The following is a 23017-nucleotide window of genomic DNA, read 5'->3' as shown; positions in this document are numbered from 1 at the left end:
ATCACATTAAATCTGTAGATTGCCCTGAATAGTATGTCCATTTTAACAGTATTGATTCTTCCAATCCAAGAGCATGGAATATTTTTCCATTTCTTTAAGTCATTTTTAATTTCCTTAATCATGTTTTGTAGTTCTCCATATAGAAGTCTTTCACCTCCCTGGTCAAATTTATTCCAAAGTATTTTATTGTTTTGGATGTGATTTTAAAAGGGATTGTTTCTTTACTTTCTTTCCCTTCTATTTCATTTTTAAACACTTTTTATTGATTTATAATCATTTTACAATGTTGTGTCAAATTCCAGTGTAGAGCACAATTTTTCAGTTATACATGAACATATATATATTCATTGTCACATTTTTTTCTCTGTGAGCTACCATAAGATCTTGTATATATTTCCCTGTGCTATACAGTATAATCTTGTTAATCTATTCTACATTTTGAAATCCCAGTCTATCCCTTCCTACCCCCTTCCCCCTTCGCAACCACAAATTCGTATCCTATGTCTAGGAATCTGTTTCTGTTTTGTATTTATGCTTTGTTTTTGTTTTTGTTTTTGTTTTTGTTTTTTTAGATTCCACATATGAGTGATCTCATATGGTATTTTTCTTTCTCTTTCTGGCTTACTTCACTTAGAATGACATTATCCAGGAGCATCCATGTTGCTGCAAATAGCGTTATGTGGTCGGTTTTGATGGCTGAATAGTATTCCATTATATAAATATACCACTTCTTCTTTATCCAGTCATCTGTTGATGGACATTTAGGCTGTTTCCATGTCTCGACTATTGTAAATAGTGCTGCTATGAACATTGGGGTGCAGGCGTCATTTTGAAGTAGGGTTCCATCTGGATATATGCCCTGGGTCATATGGTAAGTCTATTCCTAGTCTTTTGAGGAATCTCTATACTGTTTTCTGCAGTGGCTGCACCAACCTGCATTCCCTCCCTTTTCTCCACAGCCTCTCCAGCATTTGTCATTTGTGGATTTTTGAGTGATGGCCATTTTGCTATTTCATTTTTAGTGTAAAGAAATGCAACTGATTTCTGGATGTTAATCTTGTATCCTGCTACCTTGCCAAATTCTTTTATCAGCTCTGGTAGTTTTTGTGTGGAGCTTTTAGGGTTTTCTATACATCATATCAAGTCATCTGCATATAGTGACAGTTTTACCTCTTCTCTTTCAATTTGGATCCCTTTTATTTCTTTTTCTTGCCTGATTGCTGTGGCTAGGAATTCCAGGACTATATTGAATAGAAGTGGTGAGAGTGGGCATTCTTATCTTGTCCCAGGTTTTAGTGGGAAGGCTTTCAGTTTTTCATCATTGAGTATTATGCTGGCTGTGGGTTTGTCATAAATAGCTTTTATTATGTTGAGATATGTTTCCTGTATACCCCTTTGGTAAGAGGTTTTTTTTTTTTTATCATAAATGGGTATTGAATTTTATCAAATGTTTTTTCTGCATCTATTGAGATGATTATGTGATTTTTGTCCTTTCTTTTGTTAATGTGGTGGATCACATTGATTTCTGTATGTTGAACCATAGTTGTGTCCTTGGGATGAATTGTACTTGATCATGAAGTATGACCTTTTTTATGTGCTGTTGGATTCTGTTTGCTAACATTTTGTTGGGGATTTTTGCATCTATGTTCATCAGTGATATTGACCTGTACTTTTTTTTTTTTTTTTTTTTTGGTAGTATCTTTGTCTGGTTTTGGTATCATGGTGATGGTGGCTTCATAGAATGAGTTTGGGAGTACTCCCTCCTTTTCAGTCTTTTGGAAGAGTTTGAGAAGGATCAGTATGAGTTCTCCTTTGTATGTTTGGTAGAATTTCCCAGTGGAGCCATCTGATCCTGGACTTTTGTTTGCAGGGACTCTTTTTTAAATTGCTGATTCTATTTCGTTTTCTAGTGATCAATCTGTTCAAGTGGTCTATTTCTTCTTGATTCAGTCTTGGACTGTATGTTTCCAGAAACTTGTCCATTTCTTCTAGGTTGTCCAGTTTGTTTCCATGTAGTTGTTCATAGTATTCTCTTATGATATTTTGTATTTCTGTGGTATTGGTTGTAATTTCTCCATTTTCCTTTCTTATTTTGTTTATTTGTGCTCTCTCTTCTCTACTTGGTGAGCCTTCCAGAGGTTTGTTAATTTTGTTTACTTAAAAAAAAAAAAGCTCTTGGTTTGATTGATTTTTTTTCTATTTTTTTCATCTCTATTTTATTTATTTCCTCTCTGATCTTCATTATTTCCTTCCTTGTGCTAATTTTAGGTTTTGTTTGCTCTTCTTTCTGATTCTTTTAGGTGATAGCTTAGGTTGTTAACTTTAGATTGTTCCTGTTTTTTGAGGAAGGCCTATTTCTATATGAACTTCCCTCTTAGAACTGCTTTTGCTGCATCCCATAAATTTTGTGTGGCTGTGTTTTCATATAATTTGTCTCAAAGTATTTTTATTTCTTCTTTGATTTCATCATTGACCCATTGGTGTTTTTTTAGTTGCATGTTGTTTAATCTCTATGCTGTCATTTTTTTCTCCTTTGTTTTTCTGTTGATTTCTAGTTGCATGGCATTGTGGTCAGAAAAGATACTTGAAATAATTTCTGTCTTCTTAAATTTGTTGAGACTTCTTTTGTGCCTGAAAATATGATCTATCCTGGAGAATGCTCCATGCTTGAAAAGAATGTATATTCTGTTTTAGGGGGATGTAATGTCCTGAAAATATCAACCAACTCCAGTTATTCTGTTGTGTCCTTTAGTTTCTTTGTTGCCTTAATGATTTTCTGTCGGGAAGATCTGTCCAGTGATGTTAATGGGGTGTTAAAGTCTCCTACTATGATTGTGTTCCCATCAATGTCTCCCTTTATGTCTGTTAGTATTTGCTTTATATGTTTAGATATTCCTATATTGGGTGCATATATGTTTATGAGTGTAATATTGTCATCTTGTATTGCTTTTTTAATCATTATATAGTGTCCTTCTTTATCTTTCTTTATGGTCTTTGTTTTAGTCTATTTTATCTGAAATCCATATTGCTCTTCCTGCTTTCTTGTTTCCATTTGCATGAAACATCTTTTTCCATCCTCTCATTTTCAATCTTTTATGTGTCCCTCACTCTACAATGGGTCTCTTATATGCAGAATGTTGTAGGTTCTTGTTTTATTATCCAGTCTGCCAGTCTGTGTCTTTTGATGGGAGCATCCAGTCCATTGATATTTATAGTAATTATTGATAGATATGTGTTCCTTTCTGTTTCTTTTTGTGGTTTGATAATTTTCTTTTGTATTATCTTGGTTTCTTTTTGGTTTTTGTGACTCTATTGAATGCTTTCGATTTGTGGTTACTCTGTTTTTCAAGTATATTAACCCATTACTATATCTGTTTGCTTTAAACTGATAGTCATATAAGCTCAAACATATCCTAAAAAGAAAGAAAAAAAGAAAAATAATCTGTATTTTCTTGCTCCTCTCTCCTACCTGTAATGATTTTGATGTCCTCTTGTGCATCTTCATGTTTGTTCTGTTGCAACTCATTGTAGTTATCTCATTTCTAATTATGGTTTTCTCATTTCTGTAGCATCCTGCTTTTCTATTTAGACCTTTCAGTATTTCTTTTAGCATAGGTTTAGTATTGCTGAATTCTTTAGTTTTTGCTTGTCTGTGAAATTCTTTATCTTTCCTTCTATTCTAATGGATAGTCTTGCTGGATAGAGTATCCTAGTTTACAGCCTTTTCTCACTCAGGACTTGGAATATATCTTGCCTCTCCCTTCTGGCCTACAATGTTTTTGTTTAGAAATCAGGTGAAAAGCCTTATGGGGGTTCCCTTGTAACTGATTATTTTTTTTTCTTGATGCCTTTGAAATCATTTCTTTATCTTTAACCTTGGCCATCTTAATTATAAGATGTCTTGGTTAGGTCCATTTGGGTTCTTCTTATTTGGGACCCTCTGTTCTTCCTATACTAGGATATCTGATTCCTTCTTTAGGTTTGGGAAGTTTTCAGCCATAATTTCTTCAATTACCTTTTCAATCCCCTTTTCTCTTTCTTCTCCTTCTGGGACCCCTATTATGTGTAGGTTGATGCACTTTATATGACCCATAGGTCCCTTATATTTCTTTCACTAGTTTTCACTTGCTTTTCTGCCTGTTCTGATTGGGTGATTTCTGTTATCCTGTCTTCTAGGTCACTTATTTGTCCCTCTGCATTATGTAGTCTCCTTTTGACTGCCTTTAGCTTGGCTGTTATCTCAGCCATTGAGTTTTCTATTTTTAATTGGCCCCTCTTTTTATGGTATTCTGCATGTTTATTCATAGTCTCTCTTATTTCCTTCAGTGCTTTTATCATCCCCTTTTTGAAGTCGTGATCTAGTAGACTATCAAGGTCTATTTCTTAGATCATTTTTTCAGGGGACTTCTCTTGTTCTTTTAATTGGGAGTAGTTCCTCTGCTGCTTCATTTTACTTAGATCTCTCTGGCACTGTGGATTATGGAGTATCAATTATCTACTATGGTCTTAGAGGGCTTAAAAAAAAAGGATGTGCTCCTGTGTAGACTGTGTATCTCTAATAATTTTGTCGCATGGTCTGTTTCTAGTATAGATGGTTGCCATGTCTTACTTCTGTGTGTGTTGACTGTTATCCCTTTGGGGGTGTGGCTGATTTTGTTGTGATCAGAGCCTGCCCTGGTTGTTGGGCAGGTCCTCCTTTTTGTTCTGTGGTTGTCACAGCCCTGACAGGGGCCAGGTCTGTTCCTCTTCTGTGGAAGGGAGGCTTCCAGACCTGGTTCTGAGCTGCAGTGCATGGTAGGCAGGGTTGGTGTGTTTCAAGTTCTGTTTGTTGATGCTGCCCTTGTCCCCACTTCAGTGGTAGGAATATCAGTACTCTGCTCTGGTGTCCCCCAGGTTCTCTGCCCTCAGAACTACCAGTGCAGATCCACTGACATCTGGGCCACACACATGGATTGTGGCGTGCTATTGGGTCAGCACCACGTCCATGCATGGTAAGCAGGCTCGCTAAAATGCTGCTCCTACACTCACCCCTGCTGTGAAGACTCTGCTCATTCATCTTAGAGGCCTGCACTGCTAGAGTCTCCAGGCCTGCAGCAATTGTGCAGTCATGCTACCAGGTCAGCACCGTCCCCAGTGCCACATCCTTGTATTGTATTCAGGCCCGCTGAAAATGGCTGCACTAGCCCTCGCCCCTGCTGTGTGACAGAACTCCTCTCCTTGCTCATTTTTCTTAGAGGCATGGGTCCAAAAACAGCACCTGTGGAGCAAATCAGTCCCCTGTTCTTGGAGCTGTAAATAAACCTCAGTCCCAGGTATGAAGTTGCAGAACCCCTGGGTATGGATTCAGGTTTCAACCCCACCTCTGCCTGAGAGCCACGCACCAGTGAATATGGTGGCTATTGCTGAGCTCCGCCTCTCTTCTCATGAGAACGCCTGGGCCTGTGAAGACAGTGGCTATGGCCACGCTGTGTTCCACCCCTCCCCACAACACACACCAGCAGTGTTTTGTTTTTTTTTTTAATGGGGGATCCAGGCTATTTTATTCTGTATACAATCCCAGCCACAGCCCATAGCACACTCCAGCCCCCTGAGGCTGCCTCTGCACAGTCTGCCCCAACCTGCCACCCAGGTCGGGCAGCCAGTCCCTGCCCACCCCTGCCGGCTCATGTCTAGCACTGGGGATCACAGAGACCCTTATGCTGGTTTCAGTTCTGTTGGCCAAGAGGCTGCTGTGCATTCCTCTGAGCTTTGGAGGTTATCCCTCTGTCCCCACTGACCTCTCCATTGGAGAAGGGGCATCCCAGCATAAGAGTGCTATTCTTCTTTGCTTCTCCCTCCCTGTGGGACAAGTACCACGCTAATTTCCTTTCCTTTTTTTTTTTCCTACCAGATTTTGTGAGAAATTTTGTCTTTTGAAGAAGGTGATATTCTGTCAAAGTTCAGCAGGTGTTCTGAGTGAATGGGTGGGTCTGTGGATGTCTCTCTTGGTGTATTTGTGGGAGAGGGCGAGCTTGGAGTATCCTTCTACTGCACCATCCTGGCACCCCCCCTCTATTGTTTTTTAAATTTCTATTTATTTCTGCTCTAATATTTATGATTTCTTTCCTTCTACTAACTTTGGGTTTTGTTATTCTTTCTCTAATTGCTTTAGGTGTAAGTTTAGGTTGTTTATTTGAGATTGTTCTTGTTTCCTGAGGTAAGCTTGTATCACTATATACTTTCCTCTTAGAACTATTTTTGCTTTGTCCCAGAGGTTTTGGTTCATTATGTTTTCATTTTCATTTGTCTCTAAGTACTTTTTGAATTCTCCTTTGATTTCTTCAGTGATCCATTGATTGTTTAGTAGCACATTGTTTAGCCTCCATGTGTTTGTGTTTTCGCAGTTTTTTTTTTTTTCTTGTAGTTGATTTCTAGTCTCATAGCATTGTGGTCGGAAAAGATGTCTGATAAAATTTCAGTTCTCTTAAATTCACTGAGGCTTGTTTTGTGGCCTAGCATGGGATCTATCTTGGAGATGTTTCATGTGCACTTGACAGTATATTCTATTGCCTTCAGATGAAATGTATACCTCTATCAATTAAGTCCATCTGATTTAGTGTGTCATTTAAGGCCAGTGCTTCCTTATTAATTTTGTCTGGATGATCTGTCCATTGATGTCAGTGGGGTTTTTGGAGTCTCCTAGTAGTTCTGTATTAGGTCGATCTCTCCTTCTATGTTTGTTAATATTTGCCTTGTATAGTGAGGTGCTCCTATGTTGGGTGCATGTATTTCTAATTGTTATATCTTCTTCTTGGTTGATTCCTTGATTATTATGTAGTATCTTTTGTCTCTTGTAACAGTCTTTATTTTGAAGTCTATTTTGTCTGATATTAAGTATTGCTATTTTGGCTTTCTTTTGATTTCCATTTGCATGGAATACCTTTTTCCATCCTCTAACTTTCAGTCTGTGTGTGTCTTTAGGTCTGAAGTTTGTCTCTTGTAGGCAGCATATATATGAGTCTAGTTTTTGTATCCATTCAGCCACTCTATGTCTTTTGATTGGAACATTTAGTCCATTTACATTTTAGGTAATTATTGATATGTGTGTTCTTATTGCCATTTTGTTACTTGTTTGGGGGTTGTTTTGCAGGTCTTTTTTCCCCTTTCTTTTGTTCTTTTCTCATATGATTTGATGACTACCTTTAGTGTTATGTTTGGATTCCTTTCTCTTTTTTTGTGTGTATACCTATTATAAATTTTTGGTGTGTAATTACCATGAGTTTTTTATATAGCAGTCTCCCTCTCTCTCTCTACATATATATATGTATGAGTATATGTGTGTGTGTGTGTATAAATTGTTTTAAGTTGCCAATCTCTTAATATCAAGTGCATTTTTAAAACCCTGCATTTGTAGTCTCCTCTACTCATGATTACTGCCACAACTAGAAACAAGAAAATTATGGAATTAAAAAGCTCATTGGTAAAGGCAAACATACAGTAAAGGTCAGAAATCCTTTATGCAAAAAGCTAGTAGGAAGGTAAAAGACAAAAGTACTAAAATCATCCATATCCGCAATAGGCTGTTAAGGGATACATAAAACAATTGGGAGGTCTATTTTTGGAATTAACTTCTGAATATTACTGCATTTCCCCCCAGTTTTATTGAGCTATAATTGACATACATCTCTCGATAAATTTAAGGTGTGCAGCATAATAGTTTAACTTGCACATATTGTAAAATGATTGCTGCAACATTTATCACCCATCATCTTACATAGATGCAATAAAAAGAAAAAGCAAGAAAAATTATTTCCTTGTAATGAGGCCTTTTAGGATTTACCCTCTAAACCACTTTCCTATATATCATACAGAAGTGTTAACTATAGTCATCATGTTTTATCATCACGTACTTATCTTATAACTGGAAGTTTGTACCTTTCAACCACCTTCTGCCTCTGGCTTCCATAAATCTAATCTTTTTCTATGAATTTAAAAAATTAGATTCCACATGTGAGTGAGATAATACTACATTTGTCTTTCTTTAACTTATTTCAGTTAGCATAAAGCCCTCATGTTCAGTCTATGTTGTTGCAGATAACAGAATTTTCTCATTTTTAATGGCTGAATAATGAATGCTCCATTGTATTTATTTACCACAACTTCTTAATCTTAAACTCTATCCATTGATAAGACCTTTAGGTTGCTTTCATGTCTTGGATATCGTAAATAATATTGCTGCTATGAACATAGGGGTGGTATCTTTTCAAGTTAGTGTCTTTGTTTGCTTTGGATATATTTCCAGAAGTGGATTTGCTGGATCACATGATGGTTTTATTTTTAATTTAAAAAAAAATCTTCCACTCTGTTTTCCACAGTGGCTATACTAGTATACGGTTCCACTAGTAGTGCACAAGGACTCCCTTTTCTCCACACTTGACACATTTATTCCCTCATCTTTTTCATGATGGTCATTCTAACAGGCATCAGGTGCTACCTCATTGTGGTTTTGATTGGCATTTCCCTAATGACTAGTGATGTAGAGCATCCTATCTTGTATTTGTTGGCCATTCCTGTATCTTCTTTGGGGGAAAAAAATCTATTCAGTTCTTTTGCCCTATTTTAATTGGATTTTTTGGTTTTTTGCTTTTGAGTTGTATGAGTTCTTCATGTATTCTGGATATTAACTCCTGATCAGATGTATGGACTGAAAATATTTTTTCTCATTCCTGGATTATCTTTCCATTTTGTTGACTGTTTCTTTTGCTGTGCAGAGCATTTTAGTTTGATGTAGTCTCACTTTTTATTTTTGCTTTTGTTGCTTGGGCTTTAGAAGTCGTATCAAAAAATCATTGCCAAGACCCACATCAAGGAGCTTTTTTCATGTATTTTCTTCTAGAAGTTTCATGGTTTCAGTTTCAGGTCTTACATTTAATACTTTAATCCATTTTGAGTTAATTTTTGTGAGCAAAGTAAGATAGGGATATTGTTACATTCTTTTACATGTGAATGACAATTTATTAGAAAGACTGCCTTTTCTCTGTCGACTATCTCTGGCTCCATTTTAAATATTAGTTGACCATGTATGTTTGGGTTTATTTCTGTTCCATTATTTCTCTGTTTTTATCTAAAACTATACTGGTTTGATTACTATAGGTTTATAGTATAGCTTGAAATCAAGAAGGATGATTCTTCCTGCTTTGTTCTTTCTCGGGATTGCTTTGGCTATTTGGAGTCTTTCTGGTTCTATATAAAATCTAGGTTTTTTCCTACTTCTGTTAAAAAATGCCATTGGAATCTTGATAGGGATTATGCTGAATCTACAGATGGTTTTGGGTAGTTATGGACATTTGAACAGTATGAATTCTTCTAATCCATGTCCATGGTATATTATTCTATTTATTTGTTTTCTTCAGTTTCTTTCTTTGATGTCTTGCAATTTTCAGAGATAGATCTTTTACTTCCTAGGTTAAATTTATTCCTAAGTATTTACTATTTTTATTCTTTTGTAAATGAGATCCATTTCTTTATTTTTTAGGTAATTTTTGTTAGTAGGTAGAAATGCTGTTGATTTTTGTAGGTTAATTTTGCATCTGGCAGCTTTACCAAATTCATTGATTAGAAATAACAGTGTTTCAATGGGATCTTTAAGGATGTTCTACATATAAAATCATGTTATCTGCAGAGAGAGACAATTTTACTTTGTTTTTCAATTTTGATGATTTTATTTCTTTTTCTTGCCTGATGCTCTGGCTAGGACTTCCAGTCCTATGTTGAATAAGAGTGTAGAGAGTGGACACCCTTATCTTATTTCTGGTCTTCTAGGAAAAGCTTTCAACCTTTCTCCATTAAGTATGATGTTAGCTGTGGGCTTTATTACATTGAGATACATTTCTTTTATACCTTACTTTTTTGCACATAAACATTATATTGCATGTGAATATATATATACACAATATACTGCACATTTTTTTTAGTTTAAATATATGTACTGATCATTGTTTCTAAGAACAGATTAGAGCTTTAGCTTTTTAAACTTACATAGTTAACAAAGGAATAAACCCAACCACAAAATAAGAATAAACAGAATGTGGTAATCCAATCATAAAGGACAGTCAGATGTGCTTACACATATTCAAGAAATCAGTCATCTGAGTTATAAATAATAATTAGTTCATTTGTGTCCTTATTATTTTAGATTACACATAGAAGGGATATATGGCATTTTTCTTTCTCATACCTAATTTGTTAAGACTCTTTATCATGAAAAGATACTGATTTTGTCAAATGCTTTTTCTGTATCTATTGAGATGATCATAGTGTTTTTTTTTCTTTCATTTTATTAATGTGATGTATCATATTGATTGGTTTGCATATTTTGATTCATCCTGGCATCCAGCGATAAATCCCACTTGACCATGGTGAATGATACTTTTAATGTGCTGCTGAATATGGTTTGCTTGTATTTCATTGAGAATTTTTGCATCTATATTCACCCAAGATATTGATCAGTAGTTTTCTGATAGTGTCCTTTTCTATTTTGGTATTAGGTAATGCTGGCCTTGTAAAATGAGTTTGGGCATATTCCCTCCTCTTCAGTATTCTAGAATAGTTTGAAAAGGAAAGGTACTAACTCTAAATGTTTGGTAGAATTCCCCCATGAAGCCATTTGGTCCTGGACTTTTGTTTTGGGGGAGTTTTTTGACTACTGATTCAATTTCATTACTAGTGATTGGTCTGTTCAGATAGTCTGTTTAGTCCTGATTCAGTCTTGGAATATTGTGTTTCTAGGAATTTATCCATTTCTTCTAGGTTGTCCATTCTGTTTGCATATAATTGTATATTCTCTTTTGATTGTATTTCTGTGGTATCAGTTGTAATTTCCCCTTTCGTCCAATTTTATCTTTTGGGTCCTCTTTTTCTTTTATGAGTCAGAGTAAACGTTTGTTAATTTTTTTTATATCTTTAAAAAAATAGCTCTTAGTTTCATGGATTTTTGCTTTTATTTTTTAGTCTCTATTTTATTTATTTCTGCTCTAATATTTATTATTTTCTTCTTTATATTACCTTTTGGCTTTGTTCTTCTAATTCCTTTAGTTGTAAAACTAGATTATTTGGCATTTTCTTATTTTTTGAGGTTGGCCTGTATCACTATGAACTTCCCTCTTACAGTTGCTTTTGCTGTGTCACTTAGATTTTGGAAAGTTGTGTTTCTATTTTCATTCATCTCAAGGTGCTTTTTAAAAATTTTTCCTCTTTGGTTTCTTTGTTGACCCATTGGTTTTTTAGTTGCATATTGTTTAGTCTCAGTGTCTTGTGTTTTTTTTCAAGTTTTCTTCCTGTAATTAATTTCATGTTGCATATGTTGTGGGTGAAAAAGATCTTTGGTATGATTTCAGTCTTCTTAAATTTACTGATACTTGTTTTGTGGCCTTGCTTGTGATCTATCCTGGAGAAAGTTCCAAGTGCATTTGAAAAGAATGTATATTCTGCTGTTATGTGATGGAATTCTCTCTCTCTCTCTCATTCATATTCTCTCTCTATATATATAGATATAGATATATGGATATATATACATATATATAATCTCCATTTGAGCTAATGTGTCATTAAAAACCACTATTTCTTCATTAGTTTTTTTTCTAGATGATCTATCCACTGATGTAAGTGGGGTGTTAAAGTTCCCCACTATTACTGTATTACTGTCACTTTTCCCCCTTTATGTCTAATATGCTATTGATTCCCTGCAGTGTAGTTTTTGTCTCAGTTATAGCATTCTTCAGCTCTGATTGGTTCTTTTCTATATTTTCTAATTCTTCTTGAAGTGCTCATTGTGTTCTCCATTCTTCTCCCAAGTTTAGGGAGCATTTTAGTGACCATTCCTTTGAACTATTTATCAGATAAATCACTCATCTCTGTTTCATTAGTGTTTTTTTTTGTTTGTTTGTTTGTTTTTTTGGTAGGGTTCAGCCTTTTTCTTTCATTTGAAACACATTCTCTGTCTTCATTTTGTTTGACTTTCTGTGTTTACAAATTAGGTGACAATTACTCTCCCAGTTTTGAAAGTATGCCCTTGTGTCGAAGCATCCCTATGCAGACTCTGTGTGTCTGGTGGCTTTGGCAGAAGGGTTGGAGCTGAAGTGGTCATGGACCAGGGTTTCTCCCAGGGCATGCCAAGACAGTCACCTTGGTAGGTAGGGGTTGGGGACTAGGGGCTGGGGTCAGAGCCTGCTAAAAGCCAGGGATTCTAAGGTTACACTGGGGTCTTCACCTTGGTTAGGGTGAGGGCCACTGGAGCCCATTATAGACCATGGCTTCTCCTGTGGTGCACTGGGAACTGCTGCCCTGGTGGGTAAGGAGGTCTAGAACTGGAGCTCAGAATAGGCTGGGGGGTGAGGGGCATGCTAAGGCTGTCTTAGCAGACTGGCTAGAGTAACAGGTACTTTTTTCATTCTGCTGCCTCTATGCTGAAACTTAGAGCAAGTGACCCCTTTAAGAGCAAATTCTTGGTTTCCTCTTGTCCTCTGGCACTCCTGATTGTAAGTCCCAAGGGTTTTCAAAACCAGTTAAGGGGGCTTATATTCCCAGTGCCATCCCCAGGGCTGCAGTTCTCAATTTGGGGCTTTAACTCCTAACTTCTTAGGTGGGATCTCCAACTTTGTGATAGCCCCTTCTGCTTGTGGGCCACCCTCTAGGGTTGTTGGCCCTGACTAGATTGTGTCTCTGCCCCTTCTACCTGTCTCAAGGGTTTTTTCCCTTATATCCTTAGTTGTAGAAGAGCTGTTCTACTTGTCTTTAGGTTGTTCTCAGAGAAAGTTGTTCTATATGTAGTTTGGTGTGTCAGTGGGAGGAGTTGGGCTCAGAATCTCCTGCTCTGCCAACCTGCCTCCTCTTTTTCATCCTTTTTGTTCCTCAACTACATAATTTTAAATGTTTTATCTTCCAGGTTGCTGGTTCTTTCTTCTGCATGATCAAGCCTGCTTTCAAGGCTCTCTATCAAATTCTTCAATTCAGTTATTCTACTTTTTTCAGCTCTAGGATTCCCAGTATGGTTTTTTGGGGTGTGGTTTCTTTTTCTTTACTGAACTTCTCATTTTGTTCATGGACTACTTTCCGAATTTCATTGTGTTGCCTCTATGTTCTTGTATCTCATTGAATTTCTTTGAGGATTATTATGAATTATTTCCCTGACATTTACTAGCCCTCCATTTCTTTAGGCTCATTTATTAGTGATTTATTAATCTCCTTGCATGTTGCCACATTTACCTGATGTTTTGTGATCCTTTATTTCTTATGTTGTTGTATTTGAATAAGTAGGTTCCCCTTCCAGACTTTGCTGGTTTACTTAGGCAGAGACAGTTTTTCACCGGTCAGCTCAGTTGGTTTTTCTGGGCGTGTCTGCTGGTAACATCCTTGGGCAGGTGGGCAACTGCTATTAAGGTCTATTTTGGAGCAAGGCAACTGTTTGAGCTCTGAGGTTGGGGTGAGGCATGAGCCATAGCTGAGAACAGCTGGACAGACTGCTGCTGCTTGGTTCCCTGCCCAGGGAAGCTGTAGGATGGGCTCCGCAGTTGCCTGGATTCTCTGGTGATGTTTATTAAATGGTCACTACTGGGTACTATACTCAACAGTAGGTGGGGCTATGAATTAGCCTGCTTGGCAGGGTTGTAGGATAGGACCCAGGGGCTACACAGCTTGTTTGGGGACTGGAATCAGGCAAGAGCGTGCACTGAATACGTTGGTCAGATGAGGCCACTGGTTCTGCTCTGCAGATGGGAAAAGCCATGGCTTGCTCCTTTTAAGGGCTGCCATAAGCAGGGTTGTTAGAGGGGCTCTGCGGTGTTCTCTGATTAGGTTCTCTAGTCAGGCAGCCTGAAGGCTGTATTCAACATTGAGTAACGATATGAATTCATTTCCCTCCCTAATGCAGTGGGAGGAGCAGCGCCCATGAAAGTCTCTTTGTTTGTGGTTTTGATTCAACCCAACCCACACAGGGCCATTTGCTTTGCTCTGAAGGAGGTCATCTCTGATCTCCCGCCTCTCAGGTTGAGCATTACTGGGTTTTGCAGCAGCTTCCAGGTGTTGTGATACAGCCCCTTCCTGTCAGATGGAGTGGAAGCGTCACACTCCACAGAGGCTGGGGCTATGACTCGGCCCTCCTGCCTGAGTGGGACTGGGAGGGCCCGCTTCAGGTAACTCCCAGATTTTCCCAAACAGGGCTTCTGGTCAGAAGGTGCCTGGAGCCAGGATTGGCGGTGGGTGGAGCTATGACTCAGCTCCGTTACCTGGCATGGGCAGACCAGGCCCCAGGGCCTGAATGAGGCAGACCGGCACCCCTGCACCCCTCTGAGTTTCCTCGTCAGACTGTGCTCCCTTCTTGATTCTGCAGATGAGCAAAACCGCTGGCTGGGAATGCTACTTGGGCACTGCAGGGAGGAACTCAGACTGCCAAGACCTGAGCCCCGGTTGTTGCAAGCCCCTCCTTAGTGGTGTCTTGTCCATCAATAGTGATTAGTTTTTGTTTTAGTGAAGGGAAGCAAAGTCAGGAATAACCTGTTACCATCCGGGTGGCATCTCTCTATGACTGCCTTCTTGGAGTATCCTCAGGGATAGCAAACACATATTCTCTCAAGGTAAACTTGATTCCCAAATACTGCAAAGTCACTTGGAGTCAAATCTAAGAAGTGACAGGTCATTGTACAAGGTGTGTCATAACCCTTTTGGCCACACACTCCTTTTAAGAATGTGATTAAACCTATGAAACCTAGAAAAAGGAAGGGGAGGTGTCAATATGCTGCACTGGGAGCAAAGGCCTGTTTTTATGAGATAGGTACTTTCAAAAGTTTTGTCAAAAACCAGGGTTTCTAGGCAGCACTCGAGTTGGCTTGAAGTGCTATAAATTCACGGAGGCCTGTGTTAAAGGGTAGGGTATTCCATCCTTCTATTCATCTACAACACTTTCGTCTTTCTTCATTTTGAATGTAAGCCTAGTGAGGATAAGGCTTTATGGTTCAATTACTGGTGTCCCTAGAACAGGGTCTGGTACTTAGCTCTCATTAAGTATTTATGTAATGAATGAATGAGTTAACGGATGAATTATTTAATATTGGGTTCCCAAGTAATATTTCTAGTTATCAAAAGAACTCTTGTGCTAGAAACAATTTTTAAGAACCATTGGCACACGTAATTTAAGTGGAGATATTTCTGGGAGCATAATGGGTGGAGGGCTAGGGTTTCTGAGATTTAGACAAATCTCAGGGCAAGGCACAGTAACCATCCAGCATGATAGCACAGTGGTTAGTTTCTGAAATGGGAACCTGGGTCAAGAAGCCCAGCATCACTTTAGTAAGGAGCTCCTTTGCTGATGGATGAAGACATCAAAGCAATCGTATACCTGAGTCTTTATAAAAGAAAGAAGAAGAATAAACCTGTTCATAATCTTACTCTTTTTGTATGTACCTATGGGTGGCCACAGAACGGATGGCTGATTACTGGTCCTTGATTCTCTGGCTCAAATAAAGTGCCTTAGCTTCTAGCTGAAAATGAGGACCATCAATGCAAGACAACAGGACAGAGAGTGCATATTCAATTCTGCTGAAAACAGAAAAAAAAAAGTTAGAAAACAAAGACTCATTTCATCTAGCAAGGGCAATACAAACGGATTATATAAATTTATTTTTCATATAACAATTGATTAGTTTAGAAAAATTCCCATTTTCAATGTTTAATTCCATCTTTCATTTTTTAAAAAAAAAATCACTAAAAGGACAAAAACCCACACAAAAATACAATCTGTATCTGTTCTATATTTACAGATAACCGGTCACTATTAAGGCACAGATTGATTAAAAACTAACATTTATTCAAATAATCCAAATATTTTGTGCATCATATAACACTGATAACACCGTATACTGTAGTGTCATATTCCCTTCATTGCATCAAGAGAAAGTGAGAAAAGTCATTTCCAGTGTTTTTATTTATTTTTTTTAGCCACCCTATTTAATCTAGTTTAATTGGGACACTTTTCCCTTTGGCATAATATTAAAGCACTGTTCATAAAACCTGTATCAACTTAACACTGTAAATCCATTCCATCTTCCTCCTGCTACAGATGCAACAGGTTGAGAGCTGGGATAAAACTCTAAATGATTATTTTCTATTTGGGAAGGTCTTATTAAGTATAGTTGTTGAACAGGAAACAGATCTGGAATTCTTACCCTGTGCTGAATGTGTAGCATGACTGTGTTCATACAGCCCCATAAGGCAGGGAGCTTCCCGTAGTGACCTGCATACATGTGACATGTGCAGGATGATACCATTGTATTTGCACAGGGAGCAAGTTAGTTCTACATCCCCTTAGAGCCGTTACAATTGATAATTTTATGACAGGTCCATTATCTATGCCTTCAAGGTAACCAATTTTTTTAAGTGAATTTTTCTCTGTGCAAAATTTTAATTCTTGTTCTTACCTTAATGGTAACACTTAGCCATGGAAAAATGTCAGACAAGTATTTCTGATCCCGCACTTGTATGAAAGTCCCCAGTTGTTCTGTATGATTATCTAATGCCTTCTGAGGAGAGCCCGTGACAGTGGTTTATGTCCACGTAGAAAGTCTTGAATACTGAACATAAATAAGTCATTACAGTACAGGTAAGTCACAACATTTCCTATGGGAAAGTTTTCCAACAAATTAATACACTTGGAAATAATAATGCTTTAAAGAAAGAAAGGCACTTAGTGATTTTCTTCATGGATTGAAAACCCTTCATAAATCCATAAGAAGATGTCTGAAAAGACCTAGGAAACAATGTTGCCTGATTTCTTGGACTTTCACAGTATAAGATTGTAACGATGAGTTAGCCACTTACAAAATAGTCTTTTTTTCCCCCTCCTTCAGAATTCAGCTGTCTTTATAAATTGTTACCCTGGAGACTCAAATAAAGCCTTTCCATTCTCAACAAACCCAAGTCTACTTCAAGCAGACAGATGTGGTTTTAGGTAAGTCCTGTGACCATATGGAGCACAGCTAATGTGTACATAAAGACAGTAATGTATTTCTCCTCCTAATGGCAACAGTGCTGTCTTGTCAGATGATTATTTGTCTTTTTTAAATAAAGTGACAATCTAGGGCTCCAGTTATTGAATGCCGTCCATTCTCTATCATAAATCTCTAGTAGATATCAATTTAATCAGTTATGTACTGTATGCTTATAATATCTAAAAATAAAAGTTTGATATAAATAAGTGTCCTTTAGTGGCAGTATACTAAGAATAGCCCTTTGCCTTCAGATAACCATTAAGATCATTTTAGCAATAAAGGCAGCAGCTAAATATGATGACTGCAAAGGGTTAATATTGCAAAGTCCATTTGGTCTTTCTTTGCTTGTACCTGTTACGGTGAACTAGGTTCAACGCTGAGTGTTCCTAGGATGCTGACATAAATGAACAGAACTGGTCCAGAACCAAGTGGAGTCACTATTTCCCAAAGTCACAGAATATTCTGCACAAAAACTAATAATCCAGTACTAATTCAAATAAAAATTTAACGCAGAAAAGATGTGACTAAATCCGATTCGTACCAATACATCAAGTGACATGAAAATGAAAGAGAGCATTTCCACAGGACGAGAAGCTAGAAAGCGTAAAGTGCTGCAAGCCCTCAGCAATTGCTCTAAAGCAGTGCCAGGAAATTCCACTTTGATTATTTTTTTAAAAATCCCCAAATACCAAAAAGCAAACAAAATAAGTTCTATGTTTTCTGGCATCCCAGATGTCAACTCATCCTTCATTTTAAGTAAAAAAAATCAGTGCACATGTTATATAGGTAAATAAAAACGGGGAAAAAAAGCCCTATCCTCATATTGCAAATTCTGTCCAATTGCCATTAAAAAAAAAAGTGATCCACATGTGGCATTCTGTATGGTGACATAAGAACATCTTCTCTTTTTTCTTCCTTTCTGGCACAAAGTTCAGGTGCGAATAAGATGCTTTGGTCCTGATACCAGACACCCAGAGTGCTGAGGACGGTGTGCAGTGAAGACTGTTCAAAGAGCTCCTGTGTCCACTTGACAGAGTTGGCGGGCATGTGCCTGAAGGGTCCTGCTACCAGCGGCCACTGACACTAGCAATGTCTGAGTGATACTGACGGGGTAGCCTCCCACTTGCTCCGCCTTCCAGGAAAGAGGTGCGTGCATTTGGTGGTTCAAAAAGCTTTCTTCGGTTTTTATTTAATTCTAGAGAGAGAAAGAGAGGATTGTTAGCTCAGTGGGGAAGTTCTGTAATCTTCAGGACATGGCATTAGAGCTCAGAAATGGTGATGTGGTTAAGTTTTGGGGGGAAAGTTAAGTAGGTAGCAAAAAGGAAAACCTTTAGTCCACTGTCAAGACATTTTTGAAATGCTAGAACGTCTGATATGAAAGGTAGCATCTTGTAGCTGAGAGAACCAAGGACAGCAAATAGTTTTCATTGCAGTTTGTAAACTACCCAGGGGATATGTCATTCTCAGAACCCTCTGAAGTCCAGATACACAATATAAACAGTTCGACCTATCCCAGATGTCATTTGAGGCAAAGGGAGGGGGACCATCGAAGCTGGTAAAAGGCAGTTGAGAGGATGCATTACCAGTGACCCAGAAAATTATTACAGCTCAATAAACTCACCCATATCAAACACAGAAGTCATTAATTATTTAAATCAGACATGAAAAGAAGACTCCACATCTAAACACAAGAACATTGGAGGAGCATACTGATGAGTTGAGTTAAGCCCCAGCCCCATGGCTCCAGGGACTCATTTGCCTACACTCCTTGAGTCAGGAAGAGCTATCCGAAGAAGCTTACCAGCAGGTTTCTTTGAGTAAAAAAATCAACTTAGTAAAAATAGCAACAGTTTAGGAAATTAACACAACTGAAAATGACCAATACTTGAATCTAAATTTTCAGGGAAAAACTAAGATGCTCAATTTTAATTTTAAAGAAACCACAGTACTGTTTAATTTGTCTTTTCCCAACTCAAAATGATTAACCACAAAGGTGAACACTTGAAGCAGTGTCCCATCTTCCCCTTCATACACACATTCACAAATCCTCAAGTCAACTGATACAATTCTCACTAATGAATTCATACAAGTAGATAGAACTGTCAGTCTGTGGAAAGTGGGGTTTCTGATAGCTGCCAAATGCAAGTACAGCTGACCATTGAATCATGTGGGTTTGAACTGACTGGGTCCACTTCTACGTGGATATTTTTCAATAGTAAATACTAGTATTACCTGGTCTGTGGTTGACTGAATCTGCAGATGCAGAAGGAGGCACTGCAGATACAAAGAGTGACTTAAGTTATACAGGGATTAATGCCCATGTGGTTCAAGGGTCAACTGTATCTTTAAATTTATTCAGTCTCAGATAGAGGGATTATATAGATGATGTGCTTAAAGTTGTCTTTTTCTTTGGGAGGGTGGGGGTCAGGTGGAGCAAGTGAGTCGGCACCTAATATTTACAAAGTGCTCGGTGCTTTTTCAACCATACACACATACAATCCCTTTTTGAATTCTGAAGTTACAGGGCAAGCGATGGCCTGCTACAGGAAAGCTGAGGACGAGAACAGAGACTCAGGCAGGTTGCAGTGGGTCAGAGGTGTCCAGGGACAGCCATCTGGCCAGACATGCTCTTGTCTCCCAAGTTCTGAAAGATGGACCAGTGACCTTAACACTTCACCCCACTGCCTCCCAAAATGTCAGTGTTTGCCCCACAGGGGCACTCCAAGAGGGGAGACACCTCTTTGTTGTTTACCTCTAGGTTTTAGGGGAGAAAAGAAAACAACAGTGATTTATTAGAGCCTATTAATATGACAAGTACTTTACATTCTAAAGGGCAGGTAATACTACCATCCTCCATTTTATAGATAAGAAAACTTGAGTTTCAGAAACGGATGAAGTAGGAAGCCCTTTCTGCCTGAGGCAAAGGTCCATGCTGTGGGCGGCAGGGATCTACCCACTGGGTGGAGACCACCCAAGGCATCGGGAATAGAAGTTTGAGAAATTGGTAGTTTCAGGTATGCTGGATAACAGAGCCTTCCTTTCGCACTTTATATGTATACTAAATTGATTTTTTTTTTAACAGAAAAACATAGCTTAGAAACTCTAAAGAAGCAAGGAAGATATTAGGAGTAAAAAACATGCAGGCATGCATATGGATGGCTACTGTTTCAAGTTCCCCCAGAAACAGTAGCAATGACATTCCTATCACGTGTGTCCTGTTTAAAAAACAAACACAAAAAATTCAGAAATCAAGACAATTGAATATATTTAAAGGCACACTTGTAGGAGAATTAAAAATATCTGAATCCTCTTAAACATAGCCTGGGAAAGTTTTTATCGCCTTTAAATGAGGAGACTTTCTTTGCCCTCCATGTTCTCGTGGGGGGATAACCCATGAATCCAGGACACTCCCACACTATAGAGAAGGAAAAGAAAGGAAGGCGGCAAACACCGTTCTCTCCTAGCACATAAAACATGTACAATTAAGCACATGAAAACGATCGGGTCACCGAAGACATTTTTAAATAGATGTTGAAAACTTCAATGTGAAAAGTCACATCCCCCAGATTTTTGAGAGAATAAATGATCATGAAGAAAGTCAGCCATTCCCTAAAGATGTAGTTTCTAAGAGTGTGAAGTACACAGGTAAGTCTTTTAGAGAGATTATCAAGAATCAAGTCCTACCAAAGAGACTTCCGTTTTTTGTTGTTGTTTTTTAAATTAAAAAGCAAACTCCCTCTTCTGATTTTTTTTTTCAGTAGGCCTAAGGGGTAGTTTGGGAAAATACCAACCTTTTTTCTTTGAAATTCCAAGGTTCACACAATCCTGGCAGCTCTCAGGATCTTGGTGCGGATCTGAACAGAGTCACAAACTAAAAGAATAGGTCGGGAGATGTTAGATCTACCTGAGGCCGTGGCGGCAAGCCTGTCAACAGGATGCTAAACTTCCTTTCACTTAGTTCCTGTACACTTAGGTAACCAATCACTATAATTCTCAGAGAAAAATCGACTTGTGAATTTGGGGGAAAAAAGAATTTTTTTTCTCTGGTCCATTCTATTAGAGATAAATCTTAACTCCTATAACAATTAAAATAAATGTCTTCTGGCCCAAGATTAAAAGCAAAACAAAACCTTACACTGAAAGAACAACTCTTGATTTCCAGTTAAAAATCTACAAAATTTTTAAAAGGAATTTTGAGCAAACTCTATAGCTAAACTGTGTAACCACAAGACCAACGGGAGTCAAGGCTGCCCTGAGACCCTGCATCTATCTGGAAATGAAGTGCTCTGAGACTATAAATGAATGTCTGTTATCAGATGAGTTGAATTGGAAAAAGAAGCTTTTTGATGAAGTGTTTCTCTATAAAAACTTATTTCTTGCAGAGAAAATGATTTACCAGGTTCAAACAAATGCACTCAACAAAGTAAGGCAAAATCATCCTTAAAATAATCAAATACTTCTTGCTGTGCAGAGCATTCATAAGGCATCTTATTCAGTCTTTAATTCCCTTTAAAAGCAAGAGGACCTGTGAAACCCACTGAGAGGCAGTTTGGAGAAGCAGGCTACAATCTCAATAGAACCACACTAAAGATGATGATTAAAGAAAATATTTTTTAAACAAGGACTCAAAACGCCTCCTGTTTCACACCCTACTCCCCAGAACACACCTGGAATACATCACCTATGTATTCCAGAGCAGAAGTACTGACGATGCAACTGGAACCTGTGAAAATATTTAGAGATGTGTGCTTGTTGCTGGAAGTTTTAGAAAGTTTGTAATTGGGTTGGTGCACAAAGAAAGGACTGACTATTCATTATACTGTCACGGACATCCCACAAATCTCTAGTGAAAGATTATGGCGTTCTGAAACATACACTTCTCTGGTGTAAATGTGCTAGCCCACTGGCATATTTTAACAGTACTGGTGTGGTGACTGAGTTAATCAAATTTCAAGCAGTATATTAATTTTACTTTCAAACAATTAAAAGAATATAAAGATATATAAAGTTAATTTGGATCCAGAAATAGCCCTCTGAAGCTGAGCTTTAGGGTAAACAAGTTGAAAACTATGATATTGGCATAGACAGTAAAAAAGAACAAGGGACCCCTCCTAATAACACGTACTGGTAAAACCTCAGGTTCGCTTCACTCCGCCTGGTGAGCCATCACATGGAAGGGCAGGGCTTAGAAATGGAAAGTGACCCTACATGATCATCTACGCCAATCCACCGTCATGGGTATGAAACCAAAACCAAAAGAGGTTTGGAAACTCATCCAAGGGCTCATGATGTGGAGAAGCAAATGTCAGTTCTCCTATTCTGAATACAGCGTTCTATCCACTGTACCGAGCTGATACAAGCACAAGAAACAGCGGCTGCCCTGTGGAGCACCGTTAATGCAGCAGCCTGGGTGCACCGGGTGGAAGAAGGCTTCTCAGTCTGCTGTGTGCAGAACTCTATTTACCCATGGAGGAGCCTAACAGGCTGCCCAACGGCTGAATTTCCAGCCCTAAAGCTACTCTGCTTATATAGATCTAAAATCTAAAGCAGATATTGGGGTGGTGGGTAGCGTTGATCTGCTGCTAAAATAAAATGGAAAACTACGGAGGCTTTTAATTTTACTTGATGATCTGATCAGAGAATGCTGTTTAAGAAAGGACTTTCACCAGTTGGAGGCCACTGCTGGCCTCAAACTAGCAAAGCCTGCAAATTCCGTGTTTTGAAAAAGCAAAGTCATTTTCTCACCACACCTGACACCTGGTGTCTCTGTCTTTTTGAGAGACTGGCACACATATAAAATTAACACTCATGAACTTTATCAGAAAGTCTTCAGAAAGTAAGCACATCATTTTTTTGCCCCCTAATTTTCTTCCTCATTTCTGTCAACATCTTTTTGAGGTACATCGTTAAGTATTTGCCAACTCCCGACTCATCACCTGGCGGAGGTACCTAGTAAATGCATATAGAATATTTTCTTATGCAAAAGATGCACTAAAGTG

General features: G+C 38.2%; 2 protein-coding genes across 11 annotated transcripts in view; one reads left to right on the top strand and one right to left on the bottom strand.

Annotated features, from left to right (window-relative positions):
* FAM13C (family with sequence similarity 13 member C) overlaps window positions 1-23017 on the top strand; it is a 536869-nt gene that overhangs the window by 502695 nt on the left and 11157 nt on the right. For 3 of the 6 annotated variants that reach the window (XM_032491453.1, XM_032491452.1, XM_032491450.1), the window contains one exon: window positions 17949-18079. The gene's annotated coding sequence lies outside the window, so the exon portion shown is untranslated. Of the gene's footprint in view, window positions 1-17948; window positions 18165-23017 lie in introns of those variants that run through there. The other 3 variants (XM_032491443.1, XM_032491444.1, XM_032491445.1) reach the window with 2 other exon arrangements.
* The window catches only part of BICC1 (BicC family RNA binding protein 1), a 251650-nt gene continuing 244242 nt past the window's right edge, over window positions 15610-23017 (bottom strand). For 4 of the 5 annotated variants that reach the window (XM_006190993.3, XM_032491440.1, XM_032491441.1 and 1 more), the window contains one exon: window positions 15610-18213. In XM_006190993.3, the coding sequence (XP_006191055.2) occupies window positions 18083-18213 (131 nt within the window). In that variant the 3' untranslated portion in view covers window positions 15610-18082. Of the gene's footprint in view, window positions 18214-20809; window positions 20890-23017 lie in introns of all 5 variants that reach the window. The other variant, XM_014564592.2, reaches the window with a different exon arrangement.

The sequence above is a fragment of the Camelus ferus genome, chromosome 11, assembly GCF_009834535.1.
Source record: "Camelus ferus isolate YT-003-E chromosome 11, BCGSAC_Cfer_1.0, whole genome shotgun sequence".
Taxonomy (NCBI): Eukaryota; Metazoa; Chordata; class Mammalia; order Artiodactyla; family Camelidae; genus Camelus; species Camelus ferus.
Note: the sequence above shows the minus strand (reverse complement) of the source record. Positions and strands in the feature narration are given on the sequence as shown.